Source organism: Solanum lycopersicum, chromosome 8 (assembly GCF_036512215.1).
Source record: "Solanum lycopersicum chromosome 8, SLM_r2.1".
Lineage (NCBI taxonomy): Eukaryota > Viridiplantae > Streptophyta > Magnoliopsida > Solanales > Solanaceae > Solanum > Solanum lycopersicum.
In genome coordinates this window covers 64,023,995-64,044,061 of record NC_090807.1, presented here as the reverse complement: position 1 = coordinate 64,044,061, position 20,067 = coordinate 64,023,995, and the positions used below count along the sequence as shown (strand labels likewise).

At 35.0% G+C, this 20,067-nt stretch overlaps 3 protein-coding genes across 3 annotated transcripts; all 3 read left to right on the top strand.

The window, feature by feature from the left end:
* Positions 1-1,253: 1,253 nt before the first annotated feature.
* LOC101245574 (large ribosomal subunit protein bL19cy) lies at positions 1,254-5,322 on the top strand. Its single transcript, XM_004245768.5, has 5 exons — positions 1,254-1,652; positions 1,726-2,016; positions 2,343-2,429; positions 2,525-2,658; positions 4,796-5,322. The coding sequence occupies exons 1-5, from the start codon at positions 1,629-1,631 to the stop codon at positions 4,902-4,904; spliced, it is 645 nt and encodes a 214-aa protein (XP_004245816.1). The 5' UTR covers positions 1,254-1,628; the 3' UTR covers positions 4,905-5,322.
* A 1,107-nt stretch (positions 5,323-6,429) lies between these two features.
* Positions 6,430-12,237, top strand: LOC101245870 (vesicle-associated protein 2-1). Its single transcript, XM_004245769.4, has 8 exons — positions 6,430-6,665; positions 6,751-6,847; positions 8,375-8,445; positions 8,551-8,632; positions 9,535-9,644; positions 9,743-9,862; positions 11,279-11,353; positions 11,895-12,237. Exons 2-8 carry the CDS (start codon positions 6,790-6,792, stop codon positions 12,039-12,041), a joined length of 663 nt encoding a protein of 220 aa, XP_004245817.1. The 5' UTR covers positions 6,430-6,665; positions 6,751-6,789; the 3' UTR covers positions 12,042-12,237.
* A 773-nt stretch (positions 12,238-13,010) lies between these two features.
* LOC101255123 (uncharacterized) lies at positions 13,011-19,681 on the top strand. The gene is made up of 15 exons (XM_010327215.4): positions 13,011-13,586; positions 13,667-13,728; positions 14,843-15,814; positions 15,907-15,973; positions 16,067-16,129; positions 16,969-17,032; positions 17,152-17,245; positions 17,334-17,417; positions 17,498-17,587; positions 17,682-17,709; positions 17,996-18,514; positions 18,583-18,644; positions 18,874-18,983; positions 19,067-19,154; positions 19,240-19,681. Exons 1-15 carry the CDS (start codon positions 13,145-13,147, stop codon positions 19,543-19,545), a joined length of 3,051 nt encoding a protein of 1,016 aa, XP_010325517.2. The 5' UTR covers positions 13,011-13,144; the 3' UTR covers positions 19,546-19,681.
* Positions 19,682-20,067: the final 386 nt, after the last annotated feature.

The following is a 20,067-nucleotide window of genomic DNA, read 5'->3' as shown; positions in this document are numbered from 1 at the left end:
AGAGTTGCAACACTCTTGTTATTCTCAATTTCTTCAACTTTTTATGGATTATCTTGCCTTGGCCTAAAATGCCAATTCTAGCCCCTACAAAGCGGAATGAAGTAGAATCCCATAAAAAACGTGATGATAAATCTTATATACAAAACTCAATTAGAATAAAAGGTTAATTACTTGGATATTTGTGAAAAGACAATATCCTCTAGCAAAGGTGCAATGTAGACTCGGCTTAACTTCACTTGAGTTCAATTTTCCATGGAAATAATGAAATAGTTTTTCTTCCTCTTAGCGACTATGAGCTCTAGTCAGATTAACTACTTAGCTGGAGAGTTTCCCATATTCCATTTTCCTCAGGTCAAACGACTATAAATCTCGGCCCGATAAGAAAAGGATTGAACTCATATTTATGTTAACTTAATCTACTTAAATCTTGAATTTTTGAGAGATAAACCTGAATTTTTTTTGGAAGATCGGTTGCAGAGAAAAACATTGGTTTACAAATCCTAGAAAATATAAAATAGATAGTAATTCATACTTTCAATATGGAAATATACACTACACCATCACAAAATAAAGAGTCTTATAACGATTTGATATTGAAGATTAAATTGGGCTCAACTGATAATTTTTTAAAAATATTAAGGGTTCCAACCCATTAAATTTAAACGAACTATCTATATTTGACACTCCTAGGTTTACCTTCGCGCGTCTATTGTGTGTCCGTTGCATCATTAATGTAGCGGTTTCTAAGATTTTATTAAACATATCTTCTATTCTAGAGTTTAATATGTTAAAACTAGTTCATTTGAGAATACTATGCTCTCGGTGAACAAAGCTAATACTTTGTTGGCTGATATTTTTTGTTTCAGATGACTCAAATCTTACACTTCTAAGTTTATTAACTTGTAATGCGGTATTTTCACAATTGAGAATGTCACCTCAAAATAAACCTTTTAATTTATAATTCGAATTCAAACAGGGCTTCAATATGAAATCAATAGTGGGCAAAAAGGAATGTTCCAACCAAACCAATTCGTACACATTTGTGACTTAAGTTTGTGGGTGCTACCACAGGCCAGAGCTACAACTAAGGGCCCAAATGCAAGAGACATAAGGAGGCCGCCAGGGCCTAATCGTTTTGGGCTTGACAAAAGTAGAAAATGGCATTGGGGTCATTTGAACTTTTGTCCTTATTTCGTGCTCGTCTTTAATTTTTGTCTATCAAGATAAATAATTTTTCAGTGAGTATTCACATTATAACATCTTACTAATCGCGCTCTTTAACAGTTAAACTTGATATCCATATTCATAGCTTGAAGAGATATCAATTTAAAGGATGAATCATGCTATTATTTCATTGAAACATTTCACTTCTATAATTTGAGTTTTGATTAAAATTAGCTAAATGTTAAATAGCACCCGACCCATGAATCCTAGTATGAATGGATATTATGACCCGACCCGAATGCCCAGATAAGCAAACGCTGTTCTGCAGCAAACATCGTTAATAGGATAAGGCTTTCTTCTTCCTGCAACAAGTCTTGTTGATTTCCATGAATTCTTCTTCCTTCATTTCTTAACTCTTAACGAAAAAAAAAAGAATTCAAATTTCCACACTGCTCATACCCAAAATGGGTTCTGTTGTTCTGCCTCAGGTTTGCTTCTTTACTTCCCAAATTTTTAGATTCTTGAATTGTGTTAAAAATTTGTTCTTTATTGAATTTACAGGCTTTATTTGTGGTTCCGAGAAACCCCACAAGATGTACTGCTCCACAGAAGCTGGCATTTTCTGCCTGCGTCTCTCGAAGACCTTCTCAGTTTAATGTTCCCTTGTTTTCTGCTTCTGGGTTGTTAAGTTCAAAGTGGGAAAATCGTTCTTTTATTGTTAGAGCTGAAGCTGAATCTCAAGAGGAACCGGAAGCTGCTGAGGCAGAGGTTGAAGCTGAAGCTGATGCTGCAGTTGCAACAGAGGAAAGACCACCATTTAAGCCGAGAGCTAAGCTTGGAGATATAATGGGGGTATATTGTTTAAACCCACTCTATTCTTTTGCTAATTGATTAATTGACATTGTAATGATTTCGTTATATTTGCTATGTCTGTATGCTAGTTTTTTATAATTGCTTTGTTACAAGTTACTTGAGCTAGACAGTCTCTCTACCTCCGTAAGTAGGGATAAGGTCTGGGTATGTTGTTTTTATTGTTTGATAGGTTTGAGAACAAAGAAATGGATATAACGATTGAATTGTGTGAAGTTTTTTGAGTTTGGCATGAAAAGATGTATACTGAAATTTGGGAAACATAATTTTGTGCTAATTTGATGAATGTTGCAATATTTTGGGAGTAGATATTGAACAAGCAAGCAATCGAGGCATCGGATACTGTGAGGCCTACACCAGACATTAGGACTGGTGATGTTGTTGAGATCAAATTGGTAAGTAGTATCTGTATGTTGATTGTTTGGTTTAATTGGTTGAGGTAGATTTTACTGCCAGAAGTTTAATGTGAAGGATGTGTATGAACTTGTAGGAAGTCCCAGAAAATAGGAAGAGATTGTCTATTTACAAAGGTATAGTCATTTCAAAACAAAATGCTGGTATCCACACGACAATTCGCATTCGGAGGATTATTGCTGGCGTTGGAGTTGAAATAGTGTTCCCAGTGTAAGTTATACTTTCTGTGATTCAATGTGATGGTTTGCAAGGTTCTCTATGATTTTCTTCATGTATACTTGTATAGTGCCTTTTTGGCTGCCACTTTTAGCTGGAAAAGCTGCATTAGTATGACGTGCTCAATTGAGTGTTTCAAACAAAAATGTGGTAAGAGATATACGATATAGCACTACTAAGATATGATATGCTAGCAGCTCAAAGTGACATTCACAGTGTCTCATAGTCAACCAGCAAATGATTCCAAACAGTCTGCTAGTTTTAGGATGTGTTTGAAACTTAGCAACATTAGCCTTAAAGTCGTATACAGTTATTTGAATACCTCGCCCTATTCTATCTATAGTTTTTTACTCGGACATCCTCTTACTGTTGATACTTTTATTCCTTAGTATGTCAACTCATTATCAACATTTTGGGGGTCTATGAGATTTGGAAGCACTCATGGTTGATACAATTCCATGGGCGTGAAAATCAGATATCAAACTGATCTTAAATCTATTTTAGTTTAACAGGAAATACCTGAACAGATTTGACCGATTATCTAAACGCGCTAATTTATGTGGCCACCCACTTGGGTGCTGTGTAGCCTACTTTCTTGTCCGTTGGCTACGGCATAGGGTATGGTGAAGAGAAAAATATCAGTGTTTGTTAGTTTTCTTTTAGACAGTGGAAGCAAAAGTTGTCACTAAGAACATGGAAATAATTGTAGAGAGTTTGAGTGCTCTTTTGTCAGTTTAGGGGACTTTGGCTTATTCTTTGTTCTCTGTATCCCTTCTGTACCATCAAAATCTTCTTTTGTCCTAGGCGGAGCTCTATAAAAGTTGAAAAATCCATCAGGAAAATCTGGATCATGGTTCCTGCCTGTATTACAGAGGATGTTTTGATGTGGTTTCAACTCAAATATGCCCTCTCAGGGCAAGTTGTCTGGTTAGCCTTCTTAGGTGGGCTAACCTTTCCCAGGAAATATTGTAGATCTCTTTTTGGAATTTTTCAGCTCTTAGCGTTCTAAGTTCTTTTTATTGTTTTTGAGCTAGCAGTTTCTTTTCTTTTGGAACTTTTGCATCCCCACGGTGCCTTTAATGATATCCCACTTACTCCATAAAAAAGATTACTGCACAGAAATGGATTACCATCCATAGAACTCTTGAATACTTTCACATTTCTTGTCCTCACACATTATCAACTCAAGAACCTCTATACCCTTTTAAATTCTGGCTATTCCTAACTAAACAAGCACCAATTAACTAAGTGGACTGGCAAGTGGCAAGTCTATATTGGGCGAATCTTATTTGTCCCACAACATGTATTTACCATAAACATTCTGTTTCTTGTTGCTATCTGCCTTTCTCGTTCATTAGCCAGACATGCAAATTACTTGTGATATGATGAAGTAAAATTGATGAATGGTGTTAGACCTTTTGTTGAAATATTGGAAGAATATGGTCTTTATACTTCTATGGATCATTCCTGTTTCCCATCTGATATAGTAGTTCAAAACACTTCCCCCTTGACAAGAAAGACCTACTTTTGTTTTTGTTTTTTTCCCCTTGGGGTATTTTGATCATGGCTACCACTGTGCTCCAAGTGATACGATTGGAGAAGTAGTGGGAGGATCATTTTGAATTACTGACACCAATCAAGTTGTTTAGGGAACAAAACTCCAATTTGCTAAAAGTTGGGGCATATGTGATTTGACTTAAAAGTGAAAACAACCTCGCTATTCGTCTTATCTCAGTGAGTTGCTCTTACACTGGACATCTTCGTTCTTGTCTCCTTTCAAAACCTGGAGACATAATTTGAATTTCAAGTATCATCTAGAAATGTAATCTTGACTTCCTTTTGAGTTGCTCTTACACTGGACATCTTGGTTCCTCTCTCCTTTTAATACATGGAGACACAATTTGAATGTCGAGTATCGTTTAGAAATGTAATCTAGACTTGCTCCGTAGTTTTATGTCAAATTTGTCCCATCAGAATCACGGATAAAAGGAAGAACTTTCTTCATTTAAATGTGCATGGATAAATCCTTGTATTCTTTCCATCTGTTGCTGGTTTGAGGTGACATGTATCTCGTGGAATTAGTCGAGTTGGACGAAAGTTGGAATCATTCTCCTTTTGCTTTTGATGACAGGTATTCACCAAATATCAAGGAGCTCAAAGTAGTTAAGCACCGAAAAGTCAGGCGTGCAAGATTGTACTATTTGCGCGATAAGCTCCCAAGGCTCTCCACTTTCAAATGAGAGCCCAGTCCTTATAGTTGGCCTCTTTCAATTTTTGTACCTTTTCTTTTTGGCAATTCAAAGTCTTGGAAGTGTAATTTACATCAGACATTGCTGAATAGGTTGTTATTCATTCTTTTTGTGTAGTCATTTCAGTGTGCTGTTTAATTTGTGCTTAAAGGTTGTGAGTTCAGTTAAGGTCCAGTGGTTGATACATGTCAACAGTGAAATTGGCTCAACAAGGCTAATGGATGATCGAGCACTCGACGGATTCTGTATATTATTCTGAAATGGCCGATGAACCGAACTAATCAGGTGTTCGATTATTAAAAATCATGTTAAGAAATTTTTTAACATTGAAAAAATTGTTTTAATATCATTTTCTATGTACTTTAAATACATGTTTTTATTTTATTAATCAACCAACGTTGTTTATTCATTATCGGTATAATTCTAATTCTGGCATAATTTAAATTTCAATTGTGATTAGAAGAAATGGCACGACTTGCCACATTATATATCCAATAATATACAGTGTCGGTTGTTCACATATATGTTCAACTAATTTTAGTTATTTATATTTATACATTAATAGAAGTCTACATTAGGTATACGAACCAAAAAAAATAAAATAAAATAAAATAGAGTAGATGCTTCCCACAAATCTAATAGTGAATAAATTTAAAAAAAGGATTTTTCTTGTTTCCCACAAAGCAATATTAAAAAAAAAAAAAAGAGACTGTCTAATAAAAAAAGGTTCCTTATTGAGATATTTATTAAGGTGTTATATAGATTTGACTTTTTTTTTTGAAAATACGTTGACAATATCTGGATTATTTTAGTTTTTAGATATCTTTTATTTTTGTCTTTTAATATAATAGAAGTAATTTTTATTTTTTGTTACGGCTTATTTAACAAAAAATTATGGATCAAATATCTTTATATATAAGTTATAACCCTTATATCTTTTCTAATATATAATTTTAAATTTTCTGAAACTAAATTTTCATCTCGCTCAACATAAATTTTGATTAAAAAACATTATAAATACGTTGCGTTACGTTTGATATCCCATTGAAATATTTTGAGCATCCAATCGTAAAACAATAAATAATGTAGCTCAGAACCATTTAATAAACCTCTCGGAAAAATGTGATCTAACAATTTACTCTAACAAGAATTAATTTAAGATTTTTTTTTAATTAATAGCCTGATTGAATTATAATTAATTATGTATAAAATTATTTTTGTAGAATTAAAATTATTTTATCTTTTAAATTACTATGGTATCCAAATCAGCTTTTGGATATATCAAAATCTATCTCCCTATTGAAATATTGAAAAAATAACTCATTTACAATTGGCGATAACTCTCTACTGTCAAAATCTATATTTCTAATCAGCCACATCATATCGAGACACTAAAACTAAGACGGATTAAAATAAATCACCTAATATTTTTTTTGCTAATAGTTGATTGTTAATCAATGAGTTTCAATTTTTATGAACCCATATAAATAAGCCTGTTATTAAAATTCGATAATATGTTTGAGTCTTTTTTTCGAAAAAAAGTAAAAATAAAAGAAAAGCAAGTAGTGGTATATTCGCCTTAGAATCGGACGTCAGCTTCCTCACAGTTCGGCCATGTGTCGTGCCATCATTTCCACCACCTCCATCATTAGCACTATAAGAGACTTTCATAACTAAATTATTCACTTTTTTCCTCTTCATTCTCTCGGAGCTCTCCGTAAAGCTACTTTCAGATCTTTCTCCGGTGAAAAGGTATTGCTATTTTCTCCTATACAGCATTACTATTTGATGCATTTTTGTGTGATCTAGGGTTTGTGTGTGTTTTGGAATTTTTTAGGTTTTTAATAGCCGATTACTTTGAGGTTCGATCGTGATCATGACTGGTGCTACAAACCAGTTTATATCTGTTAGTCCGGAGGAGCTCAAATTCCAATGTAAACTCTCTAATCTCTCTGATTTTTGTTTCTGTTTTGCGGTGGTTGTATAATTGGATTTATTGTGATGATAAAAGTTGGAATTTTGATTTGGTTAGTCGCTTTGTGGGATTACATTGGATATGTTGTTGTTGTTGTTTGTTAATTGAGTTCTATCTACACAGATGTGTGAGAGATAATAAAAAAATAAGAAGAAATGGAGGAGGGTAAGGAAAACGATCAAATTTGTGTTTTAGTAAGCATTTATAGACCCGAAAGTATGTGAATTTGTCTTGAATTATGAGATTTTTGGTGAAATTGTTTTGACGAAATAATAGATTAGCTGATTACATCCTGATCAGATCTATTTTTAAGCTTCTCTCGGGGTTGAGGGTGTGGGGTCTGGATGCAGGAAGAGGGTTTACTGCTTATCAGAAGGAGATAAAAGAATAAATGACAAGAGAGTGACTTTATGGGTGAAGTTTTAAAAGGATTTCATGCAAGGTTTTGTTGTTAAATGTTTCTATCATTGATTTCTTTGTGCAAAATGTGAGTTCAATTCTGAATTTGACGGAGCAGAAAGAGTGATTGTGTATCAATTGATTTTGGGGCGAGTAACTGTGAGCGATTATCAGTATGATTGAGTTAAACTATAAGTATGGTATCTCCTAAGTTTGGATGGACAGATTTCCTTGGTACCTTTGCTAGTGGAAGGTAGCATACCAGTGAAATAATTGAGGTGCCCGCAAGTTAGCCTAGACAACATCATCACTAATAAGAGAGGAAAATTAGACACGGTTTTCTGTAATTGTATGTGTCAAACCTGGAAGCTAAAAGCTTGGCGTTAGTAGAAAATCGACTTGTCAAGTACAAAATTTCAGAGCTGTTGATATAGTTTGAGAAATAAGTATATCACTAAGTTAGATCAGCTATTTGATTACTTCCTATATGTATATTTTCACTAAGAAAGATAATTTAATTAATCATAGTACCAAATAGATGCTCCAAATATGCACAGGATTAAAATCAAAGTCAGTTACACTCTTCAATTTACATCAAAAGCTTGATGAACAAGGACTTCTTCAACCAAACTGTTCAGAGAATGAACAAAAGAACTATTCTCCACTTTGAGTTGCTTTTTTTATGTACCCCTTCCAGCTCTGAAAGGTCTCCTTTAGTATTTTGGCATAACCCTCTGCACTCCATAAAGAACGATGAATAAATGCCAGAAGCGATTGGAGGACTCGGGCGCACATTCACACACGTAATATCTTAGTTATGTTTCTTTGCAACTAATAAATATTAATGTTCTTATGCAACAGAGCATATCAGTAGACATTAGTAGCACAACTAAACTGGCGAAATGATTGAGATCTTTGTACTTTACATGTTTTTGCAATTTTTTTTTTGTCTTCAGTGAGTTCTTTGGGTTGCATGAAGGATTTTTTTTTCTTCCTTCTTTGAGGCTTGTAGGTTAGAGGCCTTCTATTGATACTTTTTGTAGCATACACTTACCATACCTAATATCACTTGGCTTTCCTGTGTTAGTTGAGCTGGAGAAACAAAGCTACTGTGATCTTAAAGTTACAAACAGCACAGAGAGTTATGTTGCTTTCAAGGTATGCTTTATCTGAATTTGTCAAAATCTCATATATGTTTTATCACATTTTTAATGACTATTACAACTCATATCTAGATATATCCTGTTTTATTTTTGTTGCTAGGTGAAAACTACTTCTCCTAAGAAGTATTTTGTTCGTCCAAACACGGGTGTTATACATCCTTGGGATTCATGTTTTATACGAGGTGCCACTCTGAATCTTGAAGTTCTATTAGAAGCACTAAAATCTTTTGTATCACAGTTAGCATCGAAAGTAGTAGCAGAATATTTATGCAAACATATCCTGCACAAAAGTTTCTAACGTTAGCCTGAAAATATAGTAAAGCAGCATTAAATGTATGCACATGATGTTCAAATATTGGTTTGGATCAATTTACTCCTTTTTGCTGATTGGAATATTCAAATTTAGGTAGGATGAATTTATCTTTAAGAGTTATGACCTGGAATCATTTTAATGGCTCATAGTGTATTGTCTCGTCACTCGTGCACGGCACAATTTTCTTTTCGTTGGTTTTACTTCATTGCAAATATAACCCCCTTTGATTGCAATTTGGGGCGGATCTAGCCTTCAACCTACAGGTTTACGAGAACCCAATAGCTTTTGCTCAAACCCTGTATTTGTCTTAAGAAATCCACAAATACATAAATACTTGACTGTGAACCCAAGTATTATTATATATTATCTTGAGGTCGTTGTAGGAAGCCAGAAACTTCAAATTCTGGATCCGCCATTTCCAATGATGATTACATAAGGATATTATACTCTAATCATATGCTAAAATAATCCAAGAGAACAGATATTCTGTGACAAATATTTCTGCAACTTGGCCATTTGTAATCTGTGACATGAAAATCTTATGTGATGCCTCTTTTTGTTAAGAGGATGCCTATGCAGTTAGATATCCATTTAGGTTCACCTCATTGTACTCAATATTTTCTTCTTGTGACATCTCCGTTGTCCAGGAAATTGGTTGTTCTATCCTGACATTCACATCGTTTTATGTTTTCACTTATCAAGAAACGAAAATGATGCCCGTTTAATGATTGTTCTCATCCTGTATTATTCTTAACTTAATAATGTCTCCAGTCACCCTTCAAGCTCAAAAGGAGTATCCCTCGGACATGCAATGCAAGGACAAGTTCCTCTTACAGAGCACCATTGTGAATAGTGATGCTGAGGAACTTCCTCCAGATACTGTAAGAATTTGATGGAATTCTGTAATATGATTGAAGTGAGAATGTTTGTTATCTTCTTATTTTTACTCTATGCTATTGACTACTATTTCATAATCCAGTTTAATAAGGATAGTGGAAGAAATGTAGAAGAGTGCAAGCTTAGGGTTGTTTACATCTCTCCTCACTCATCTCCGGGACATTCTGAAGATGCGTTTAAACAAAGTTCTGATGGCAACTCTGTAAGTTCTGAATTCAGCTCATAGTCTAATTTAGATCTCAAGTCCTTACTTTCTTCTTCCAATAGTCGCGCTGCTTGATTTTTTAAGATATAACTATTGTTGACTGAAATGTATAGATGCACATAAGGTTTTCAAGGAAACTTTCTCTAATAATATCTGGAGATTTTGAACAAGTTTTAGTCATAATAACCTGTCAGTCTTCATCTTTTTCCCCTTTCTTTTCCTCTATATAAGAGCCACGTGTTGCTACATTTCACAATGCAAGTAGTCTTTCCACTGGTTTTCTGCATGCTCAATTTAAATGTTCGGCTTTTCTAGATAGTGGGTGTGAGACAGGTGCTTTATGTGTTTGCTTTATTGTGTCTTTGTGATAAGAGGGTTTGCGAGATTTTCCTGATGAAGACAAATTTTTTTGAGAAAGGAGGAACAACAATTATTGTCGTGCCTTTTGAGGATAAAGTGATTATGGAAGAACAGATATTTACCATCTCACTTCGCTTCTCCTTCCTAGATGAAAAATTGTGCATAATTTTTTGCTTATAACAAATCCTAAGAAGAAACATTACATCATTAAGAAATAGAAGATACAGGAACTTTTATTATCTGAATAGCTGTTGGCGTCAATGACATTAAGAACAAGGATAAAAGAACTATGTGGAACCTGATACAGCAGTGTAAGGTTTACTTGATAATTTGGTAGTCAAGGATGGTCTTTGTGAAAACGTGATTCTGACCATTTCTTTCCTTGGTGGAGACACTCTTTCTTCTTGCTCCTCAGGAACTACTTGTGGAAATTGAGACCTCATATGGAGTCCATGTAAGACTAAATTTGAAGAAAGGAGCAATTGCCAAGGCTTTTATTATTTGACAGAATTTCTTTTGGGGAAGTTGTCTTAGGCTCTAAGCTTATCAGTCACTTTAATTTCAAGATGACCTTTGATCTTCTCGCCCATACCCATAGACCCTGGTCAAATCACGGGCCATATACCATCTTAGAGTATTTTTTCAGAGCCATGTTGCCTTGTATCACCACACTTGATTCCAGATGAAACTTTTCAAAACAGACGGTTCTACTTCTCAATTTGAAAAAAGAGAACTGCAACTCTAGATATAGAATTCAGTCAAATTGTGGATGAATCATTCTCAGTTTAAGCTTTCATTACTGACATGGCATAGTGTATAAAGCTCTGTTATCGATATTAGGGACGAAGAAATATTGTGACTTAAGATAGGTATTTTAGCTCTTATTAAATGGAGGTTATGTTGGCCAATCAAAACTTTAAGTCAGCTTGGAAATCATGCATACACAAAATATTTTAATGCAATCACCATCTCCAAGTTTGTGCATGAGATGCATAATTTTATCTTTGTCCCAAGTTTGATATTGTACTATATGGTTTCTCTTTGATGGTATAGAGTCAAGCAGTGCAGCGTGCCAGAGATGAAAGAGATGCAGTTTTCCGACAAACGCAGCAGCTGCAACAGGAACTGGTTAGTGTACTACACATATTTCTATTTATATGGTTATGACAATTACTTTCATGTAAGAATATATGCTGGTCCAAATTAATAGTACAATAGTACACAAAGGTTGCTCAATATATAGAACTATCTGATCAGATTAATCCTAGTTGATACATGAAAAGCAGCAGAAGATAAATCGCAAGTGATGTATTTGACTTGCTATTAGTTCATTATAATCTTGGGTCGTTATACAGAGTCATTCGATATAGGAAAAAGACAGGATAATTCTGTGAACCAAAAAGAGAGAGAAAGGTTTGAAATTACCCTTTCACATGTGAAGAAATTATCTGGTCGCATAGAAATTAAACTATACTCAACTTAATGGGAAAAACAGCACGAGAAGAAGATAGCTGTATATCAACAGTAAATCTTACCTTCAGAAATTTCTGATCTAAGACTGTTCATTTGTGGATAAATGAAACTTAAGTTAAATTATTATCATCTTGCATGCATCTCCTTTCGTATAGTTGGCCACTGCTCTCATATATGTTGCCTCACTGAACTGCAGGAAGTGCTGAAGAGACAAAAAAGGCGGAGAAGTGACGCAGGCTTCTCTCTAAAGTTTGCACTTCTGGTGGGACTCATTGGGTTAATGGCCGGGTTTCTGTTTAAACTGTTGATGTCTTCACCTTCTACAGAAACTGTTGATGTCTAAGAAAAACTCAAAGTCCCGTCGTTCATGGAATTATAGTTTTTCTTTTAGTTAACTGTAAAATTTTTAGTGTTGGTGAACTGCTGTAGAGCTCGCTGGCTCTCTTCTTTCTTTGTAAATTGATCATTTTTATGATGTGATACCTTGTATTCATCCTCACCATTTTTCAGTTCATACATGTTCTCTTTTTTCTTGAAAATTAACAGCTCTTTTTGCCTGTCGCATGTGCCACAGTCCCAGAATAAAAAATTTACCATAAACCATAGTATATAAAACACAAACAAGATCAGAAAAATGATACCATATTTCATACAACTGAGTCAATTAAAATGTGATTAAATGATGAGCAAAATTTTAAGATAAACTATTAATTCAAATAAAATGCTTATAGACGTAGCTTGATTTAACTAGGCCCCATAGCAAACTGTTGCTATTTTGCTTCTCTCCTGGTGCTCACCACTCTCTTTTTATATAAATACAAATGTATAAAATGCATTTGTGTTTGTATAAAGCGAAAGAAAATTGTGTAAATACATATATTTTCATCCCATTCTCCCAGATCTTGTTTGCCACTCTCACTTTATACAAGCACAAATTAAATAAATTATACAATTGCTTTCTTTTGTATATGTATAGTGAAATATACATATTTATGTTTGTTATGGAGTGCAGTTATGTAAACTCAAGCTATAACATAAAAATATGATTTTAATATTTGTTATATATAAGTTATAACATACGAATATGATTTTTATATTTGTTACACGTGAAAGTTGCTCAAATTTTCAAAGATAAACTTTGTGAAAATTTCGATAGATACTTGGGTAAATATGTCCAATATATGGGTAAATATGTGCTTAAAGGCCCAGCCCAAATTTCTGTCTATTTAACTTATTTTATCTTTATTTTTTTTTCTTGTTTAATCTTTTTCAATTTCCTATAAAAGAAATTGGCGGGATTATCAAACCCTACAGCAAATCAATTTCCCGCTCCTCTCTCTTTCTCCCTCTTATTCACTCATCTCTAAATTTCCTTTTTTCACTTTCTCTCATTTCTCTGCAAGCAAAATCCTCATGTTTTTTCTCCATCTTCAGATCTGAAAATCGATGGAACTTCAATTAACCTCATTCTCCGACTTGGACTCCGCCACTGCCATCTCCGATGTACATAAAGCATGGCACATTTTCGCTCTTCTATTATCAACAGGAAGACCAGCTCAGCCGTCGGAGCTTTCATCGAAATGCATTTTATTTTCAGCTTCACCGGAGTTCATTGAATTTCTCTGTTCGATTCCTAATTCTCCTCTTCATTTGACGAACAATTACTTAGTTACGTTTTCTTCCATCGGATTCACATCAACAGTTAAATTCTTCGCAAATGCGGATGCGTTTACGGCTTTTGTAGCTCAGCTGGAGTTTCAGGAGCTCCCGGATAGAGGACAGACGGAGCGTATAACTAGGACTTATTATAGGAAAAGGAAGAGAGCTGGATCGGAGGTTGAGTATTCAAAAGTGGTTAATAAAAGAGGACTTTTCAATTATTTTGATGGTAGGACATGGTATTTTCTGTTCTTTTAGTCTATGTGTTGTGATTATGGTTCACTTGAGTATTTTGTTTGATTATTTCAGGTGAAGGAAGAAGTCAAATGATGATGCCTTTGCCTTCGATGGCATGGAGGATGTTCAGACAGGTAATTTTGGAGCTTTTCATGTTTTAATTTGAGAATTTGTGAGCCTTTGTAGTTAGTTAAGGTATACTGCATGCTGAAATTTTGTCTAACCATTAAAATTAGCATTAGCATTCAATTGAAATAAGAAATATGTGAATGAGATTGTTAATTTGATGACATAAATGTCAATGTTTTCTAAACTTAAATTGGTGAAAACATTATAAGTGTCTGGACTTGGAATGAAAAGATTTTTGTGATAAGTATGCGTTGAGCAGATCATGATTAGATCTGATGCTTAACAGATGCAAACTCAATGTCTGGCCAATTGAGGCCCTATTATAGATCTCAGATAATATAGACTTAATGACTCTATGATTAGGAGAGTTTTTCCTTTTTGGTGGGCATTAATAGTCAATTACAGCTCTTCATGATGCTCCCATTCTTCACAGCATATGCAAATAAATATGAGAATGGATCATTAGAAACTTGTATAAGTGTATGACTTGAATGACATGGAATAGATGTCCTCCTGTCCACTTGAGCTATTGATGAATAATGCAAGAGACCTAATATGTATAAATAGAAGTGTTATTTCCTACTAGTTTTTAGGATTTTGGATGACATGGTTTATATACCTCTGGTAGACAGTTTTTGAGTTTGAGATCAACATGATATTTTTCACATACCAAGAGAAGAATTAGGCTTGCACGTCAGAGGGTGTATTACAATCCTTATATAAATAATCAAAAGTCTCTAATCTCTAATTGCTTTTACATTTGATTGAGATAGTTCACACACTTCATACTTTTAGATGAGAAATCATTCATATGAAAAGTTAATTAGACGACTGCAGAATTTTCTTACATAACTTGAATTGGGATCAAATAATAACATGGAAGACCACTAAGGCCTGTTAGATAATATGACACATTAGTCTTCTCAGAATTTTCTTTCTATTATATCCAAGACTGAGGGAGATCTGGGATTTTGGCTGTTAATCTTGCTTTGCCTCGCCATTTCCATGATTCTTCTTCTTAATTGGCTTTCATTAGAATGTATTGCTTTGTTCCATTTTATGCTAAAGTTCAAAATAGTCATCTTTGTTGTCTCTAATACTCTAACATTGCTGGTACAGGCATATCTTCCCAATGACAATTCGAGGTGTGGCGTGAATCAGTTGACAAGAGTACCATTGTCATTGGGTTGCAATTTCAGAGAATTTTATGAAATGTTCAGAACCTGTCGGGTAATTGATGGTAGTACCAGATCATCAAGTTCTGGACTTCAGAGTATTGAATATGAATGCAAAAACAAGTTAGAGAGGGGAGAGAACAGTGATGAAGCAAATCTTGTACATATTCCTATTTGTAAATCTAAAGTTCCTAGTCATAGCCTCTTCAGATTCCCTAGATCAACGAGAGTTAAATGTATCACAGATTCCATGCTTCAGATGAATCCACACCTTGCCAGTTCAGCTTCTGAGATGGTTGGTACTACAGAAAAGAAAACAAACTCTTGCATAAATTCCTGTACTATATTGGACCAAGAAATGGAAATTTTGCCATCTGCAGCTGATGCTTCTGTCTATGGCTTTGAAAGGATGATTCAAAAGGAAAATTTTGTGGAAGGCAACAAAGAAGAACCAGCTTCTTATCCTGTTAGTAATATAAAAGTTAACTGCACTGAGACTCATACAACAAAGGTGCTCATATCACCTCAAGATGATTTGCCTGCAGAGAATGCTACAAAAGAATGCTCGACTTCACTTCTCCACATAGATACAGCAAAAAATGATAAGCCTCTGCAGAGCCATGCCATCTTAGCGCGCTCACAGTCTTTTGGTCAGAAGCAGCTGGGAAAATCATTGCCCAGTTCAAAATCCTTTCAGAGGGATGTATTGGACCACGAGGAGCCGCAGAATTCCAAGGAACCAAAGGATCATAATGCTGCCAGTCTGCTTCTTGACAAAGAGCAACTTAGAAGAGATGCAACGTCAATCCCTGTGAAGCTGAAGCACAAACAGAACTATGACTTGGGTATGGGCATTAAAGAGAGGAGGGAAAATCCAAAAGAAAATGCGGAGAATGTCATATGTAACTCTGCAAAAGTAAGCTCCAGTGCATCATTTTATTTGACTTGTATTTGGTAAGCCTACTGCTGTAAAATCATGACGTAAACATCAAGTTGCTTATTTTGTAGAGCCAATCGGAGCAAAATCAATTGCCTAACTTTGACTCTTATATTGTGGAGGAAGAAGAGGGTTCAGGTATTTACCTTTGACTGGCTTTCAATTGTAGCAATGTATATTCCGAACTTTTTACCAATTTATGCCTTTAACAATCCTGATGACTATTTGCAGGTGGTTATGGGACGGTGTACAGGGCAAGGAGAAAGAGTGATGGAGTGAAATTTGCAATTAAATGTATGATATGCACCCAAATACTTGCTTATTATATTAAATTTAAATTTCTTTGATTTGCTTTATCTGATCGTATAACTATTTAGGATCCTTTAGCAGTTGAATGCTGTTTTCATTCTTCCATATTGTTGAACTTGACTGGTTAACTTCCATGATATATCTGTGGAAAGATGTAGGTTGATACTCGCTAACCTTATTGAGCAAGGTCAAAGGGAGAACTTATTGTAGTATAGGTTGATGTTGCATCAAAAGATGGGAGGCATTCTTCTGTCTTCATTATTACTCGCTCTGTCCCGATTTATGTGATTAGATTGACTGACACAGTTTAAGAAATATGGGAAGACTTTGCTATATTCCAAACCTATCCTTAGAATAAATTAATTTTAAACAGAAAAGTACTTTATGAACTTTTTTGCCAAATAAGTGGAACCCAACATGGGTAAAATGTTGATAGGGTCATTAAATGTTTGCCAATTAAGGAAATGTGTTACTCTTTTTATGATTGACTAAAAAGAGAAGTGTGTCAGTCCCAAAAAAATTGAGAAGTAGAACTATATGTTTTGTTTGTGGCACCATGTTTTGCTTTTTGTCCCGTGCTGAAACATTGTTTCATTTTCAAAGAAATGGTAAAATGGAGTATCTTGTCTCAAAAAAAGAAATGGTAAAATGGAGTATCTTGTCTCAAAAAAAGAAATGGTAAAAAAGGGAGTATCTATGCTCTTTTCATCATTGAGTTTCTCTCATACACATCCATGTATGGCCCTCAGTTGCCTTAACTGGGGACTGATTTTGATGCTTTTATGGTGATAAATATAATTGAGATGTTGATTGTTACTTTGCAGGTCCTCACCCAAATGCTAACACACAACATGTCCATAATGAGTTAAAGATGCTCGAGCGCTTTGGGTAATGACGTAGGAAATTGTTTTGAGGAACCATGGATACAACATGAATATATGCAAATATTATATCTATAGCTATTTATGCACTATGGGAATTCTTCTAAAACCTTTGCTTTATGACAGGGGAAAGAACTGTGTCATTAAGTATGAAGGATCATTCAAGAATGGAAATTCTGACTGCCTCGTTTTAGAGCATGTTGAGCATGATAGACCAGAGGTTGATCTCTTTAATTTTTTGAGTTATCTAGTTTAAACATATAATAGTTGTTATGTTAACATGTTTATTGTCATGGTTCATACTTAAGGTCTTGAAAAGGGATATGAATGTTTCCCAGCTCCGGTGGTATGGTTTTTGCATGTTCAGGGCACTTGCTGGTTTACATAAACAGGTAAGAATATCAGAAATGATGCATGTGAACTGAATGGATTTCCTGGTAACACAACTAACTTCTATTTTTCTTACATGCAGGGTATTGTTCACAGAGATGTTAAACCTGGAAACTTCCTTTTTTCAAGAAAGGTTGATAAAGGCTACCTCATTGACTTTAACCTAGCCCTGGTGAGTGGGCTATCCAACTTCGTAGAAATTTCCTTCCTGTTATGTTGTTGCATTTGAACAATCTAATTGATTTTCCTTGTTATTTACTACATAGGATCTGCACCAAAAATATGGAACATCAGGTACTTCTTCTTCGTGTTGTTTTCCTTCGCTTGAAAGATGTCTTGTGCTTCAAGTCCCCATTACATTATGATTTTAAGTTTCTCTTCAACAAAAGAATGAGCTTCTTTAAGGGGAAAATGGACAAAATCCAACATTGTCCCAAGATCTCTATTAAAATGTGACCCTGAGACTGTTTTAACTCCCAATAGTGTCGAATACTTCAAGTTCAATCTTTATTACATTCTCTGTTATTGTATATTAGCAATTGAATGTTCACTAAGAACTGCATATGTATATAATATACAGACAAGACAAAGTCAAGCCATGCCACAAGCTGTAATAGTGATCCTGTTCCCCCTGCCAGGTCTCTTCCTCCAATAAAACAGAGAAGATCAACTGTAAAACTTGAGGAAGGCATCAATGAGGAATCAATGAAAGGCGTTAAGTCTCCAATACAATCCAAAAACCTTAAAAGGAAGGTTGGCCAAGAAAAGGTTGGCACTGATATTGCACATAGGAATATTAGAAAAAGTCAAGGTGCTGATGGTTCGGGGATAACCTCAGCAAAGGATGCCACAAGCAATAGGACTCCATCAGCAGAAAGGTTGAGAGAACCCCTTCCATGTACTGGTAGGAAGGAGCTGATTAACCTAGTGCAGGAAGTACGCCAACGTTCAAGCCATGTAGATACAAATGGTCCAACTTCTAAGAGAAAGCGGGTTGCTGCTACTCCAGGAAGAGTAGAAAAGAAGTATTACATAACACCAATGCCGTTACATTCATCTGGAATTGCCATTGGTGGTGCTGGTTTACTGAAAAGCAAAGGTCTGTTATTTTGTGTAACTAGTTTTGGTTGGAACTGTGGTCTGAGTTTGATTTTCCACTGTTTCCAGGGGACCGGATGCAAAAGCGAGAAGGACCCTGTGTTGGAACTAAGGGTTTCAGAGCTCCAGAGGTTAGTATAGCAATTAGCTAATTTTGTATTCATTTTCACTCACTGTGATTTAGCCTGTTGCCTAGATATTCATTCATGCTGCTTTTTGTTTTAAGTTGAAATGTGGCTGTCATCTTAACACCATCATCATCATTATAACTTCAATACATAATTAAAAATATTCACTGTCCATTATCATCATATTTTGTTTATTCCACTGATTGAGGACTCGTAATGGTTGCATGAACAGGTGCTATTCAGATCTGTACATCAAGGTACAAAACTTGATATTTGGTCAGCTGGAGTCACTTTACTCTATTTCATTATTGGCCGAACACCATTTGCTGGAGATCCTGATCAGTAAGAAACTGTTTGTATTCATTGCCTTTGAACAAGATAAATGATTATGGGAATTCGCTAACTATTGCATAATTTCTAATTAGGAACATAAAGGAAATAGTGAAATTGAAAGGAAGTGAAGACTTGTGGGAAGTGGCCAAACTACACAACAGAGAGTCTTCATTTCCAGCGGTACTAAAAGTTCCAATTTTTCCTTGAACTGTTCTTTTTTTCCATTCAGCTCCATAGTTTTGAATTGTACATTACCATGAAACAGGATTTGTTTGACACGAAATCTCTCTCGCCTGTAAAATTACGAGAATGGTGTTCAAGAAACACCCGAAAATCAGATTTTCTGGAGATCATTCCCCAATCACTTATCGATCTAGTGGACAAGTGCTTAACATCAAACCCAAGATTGAGGATTAGTGCCGAGGAAGCCCTACGGCATGAGTTCTTTGCCCCATGCTACGAGACATGGAGAAAGCAGAAGCTGCATCGTCTAAGGTTTAGCCAAGAGTCCCAAGACCTAGAATCTACACTTCCTCTACCAGAAAATTCTCAGTCACGTGTAGTATTGTAACAAGTAACTAATTGAAGCCTATCTTTTTCTTCCTTTTTTACCAGTTGTCATGTAAAAATATCTAACCAATGCATGTAATTCTTTCAACAACTCTTGAATTTAGTGTAATCATATGCTTTACTGATGTTGTATCTAACTGTGACTTGAATCAAATGCTGTCATTCAAAGAAGTGAATGAAAGCGTTTTACACGTTAGGTGTTTATGTAATGCGTAAACCATCATCAGTTTCCTTGCAAGAAAAGGCAAGCAGATTCTTCATCCTCCTTGATTTCCTACCTTTTGTTCTCTGAAGGTTCAAAGAAGCTTATTTTTACAAAAGTAGTAGACTATTTTGTTATTTTAATTTTTAACACATGCTCTTTGAAAAGGAGATTATATGCTGATGATGACATGGCAGTTTTTTATTGGTTGAAATACGTGGAAACGTAGAGGTGACACCCGGTCAATTCTATCAAAAACCAACTTGTAGTTTTTGAGATAAATTATAACTTAACCTATACGTTATACTTGTACAATTGGTT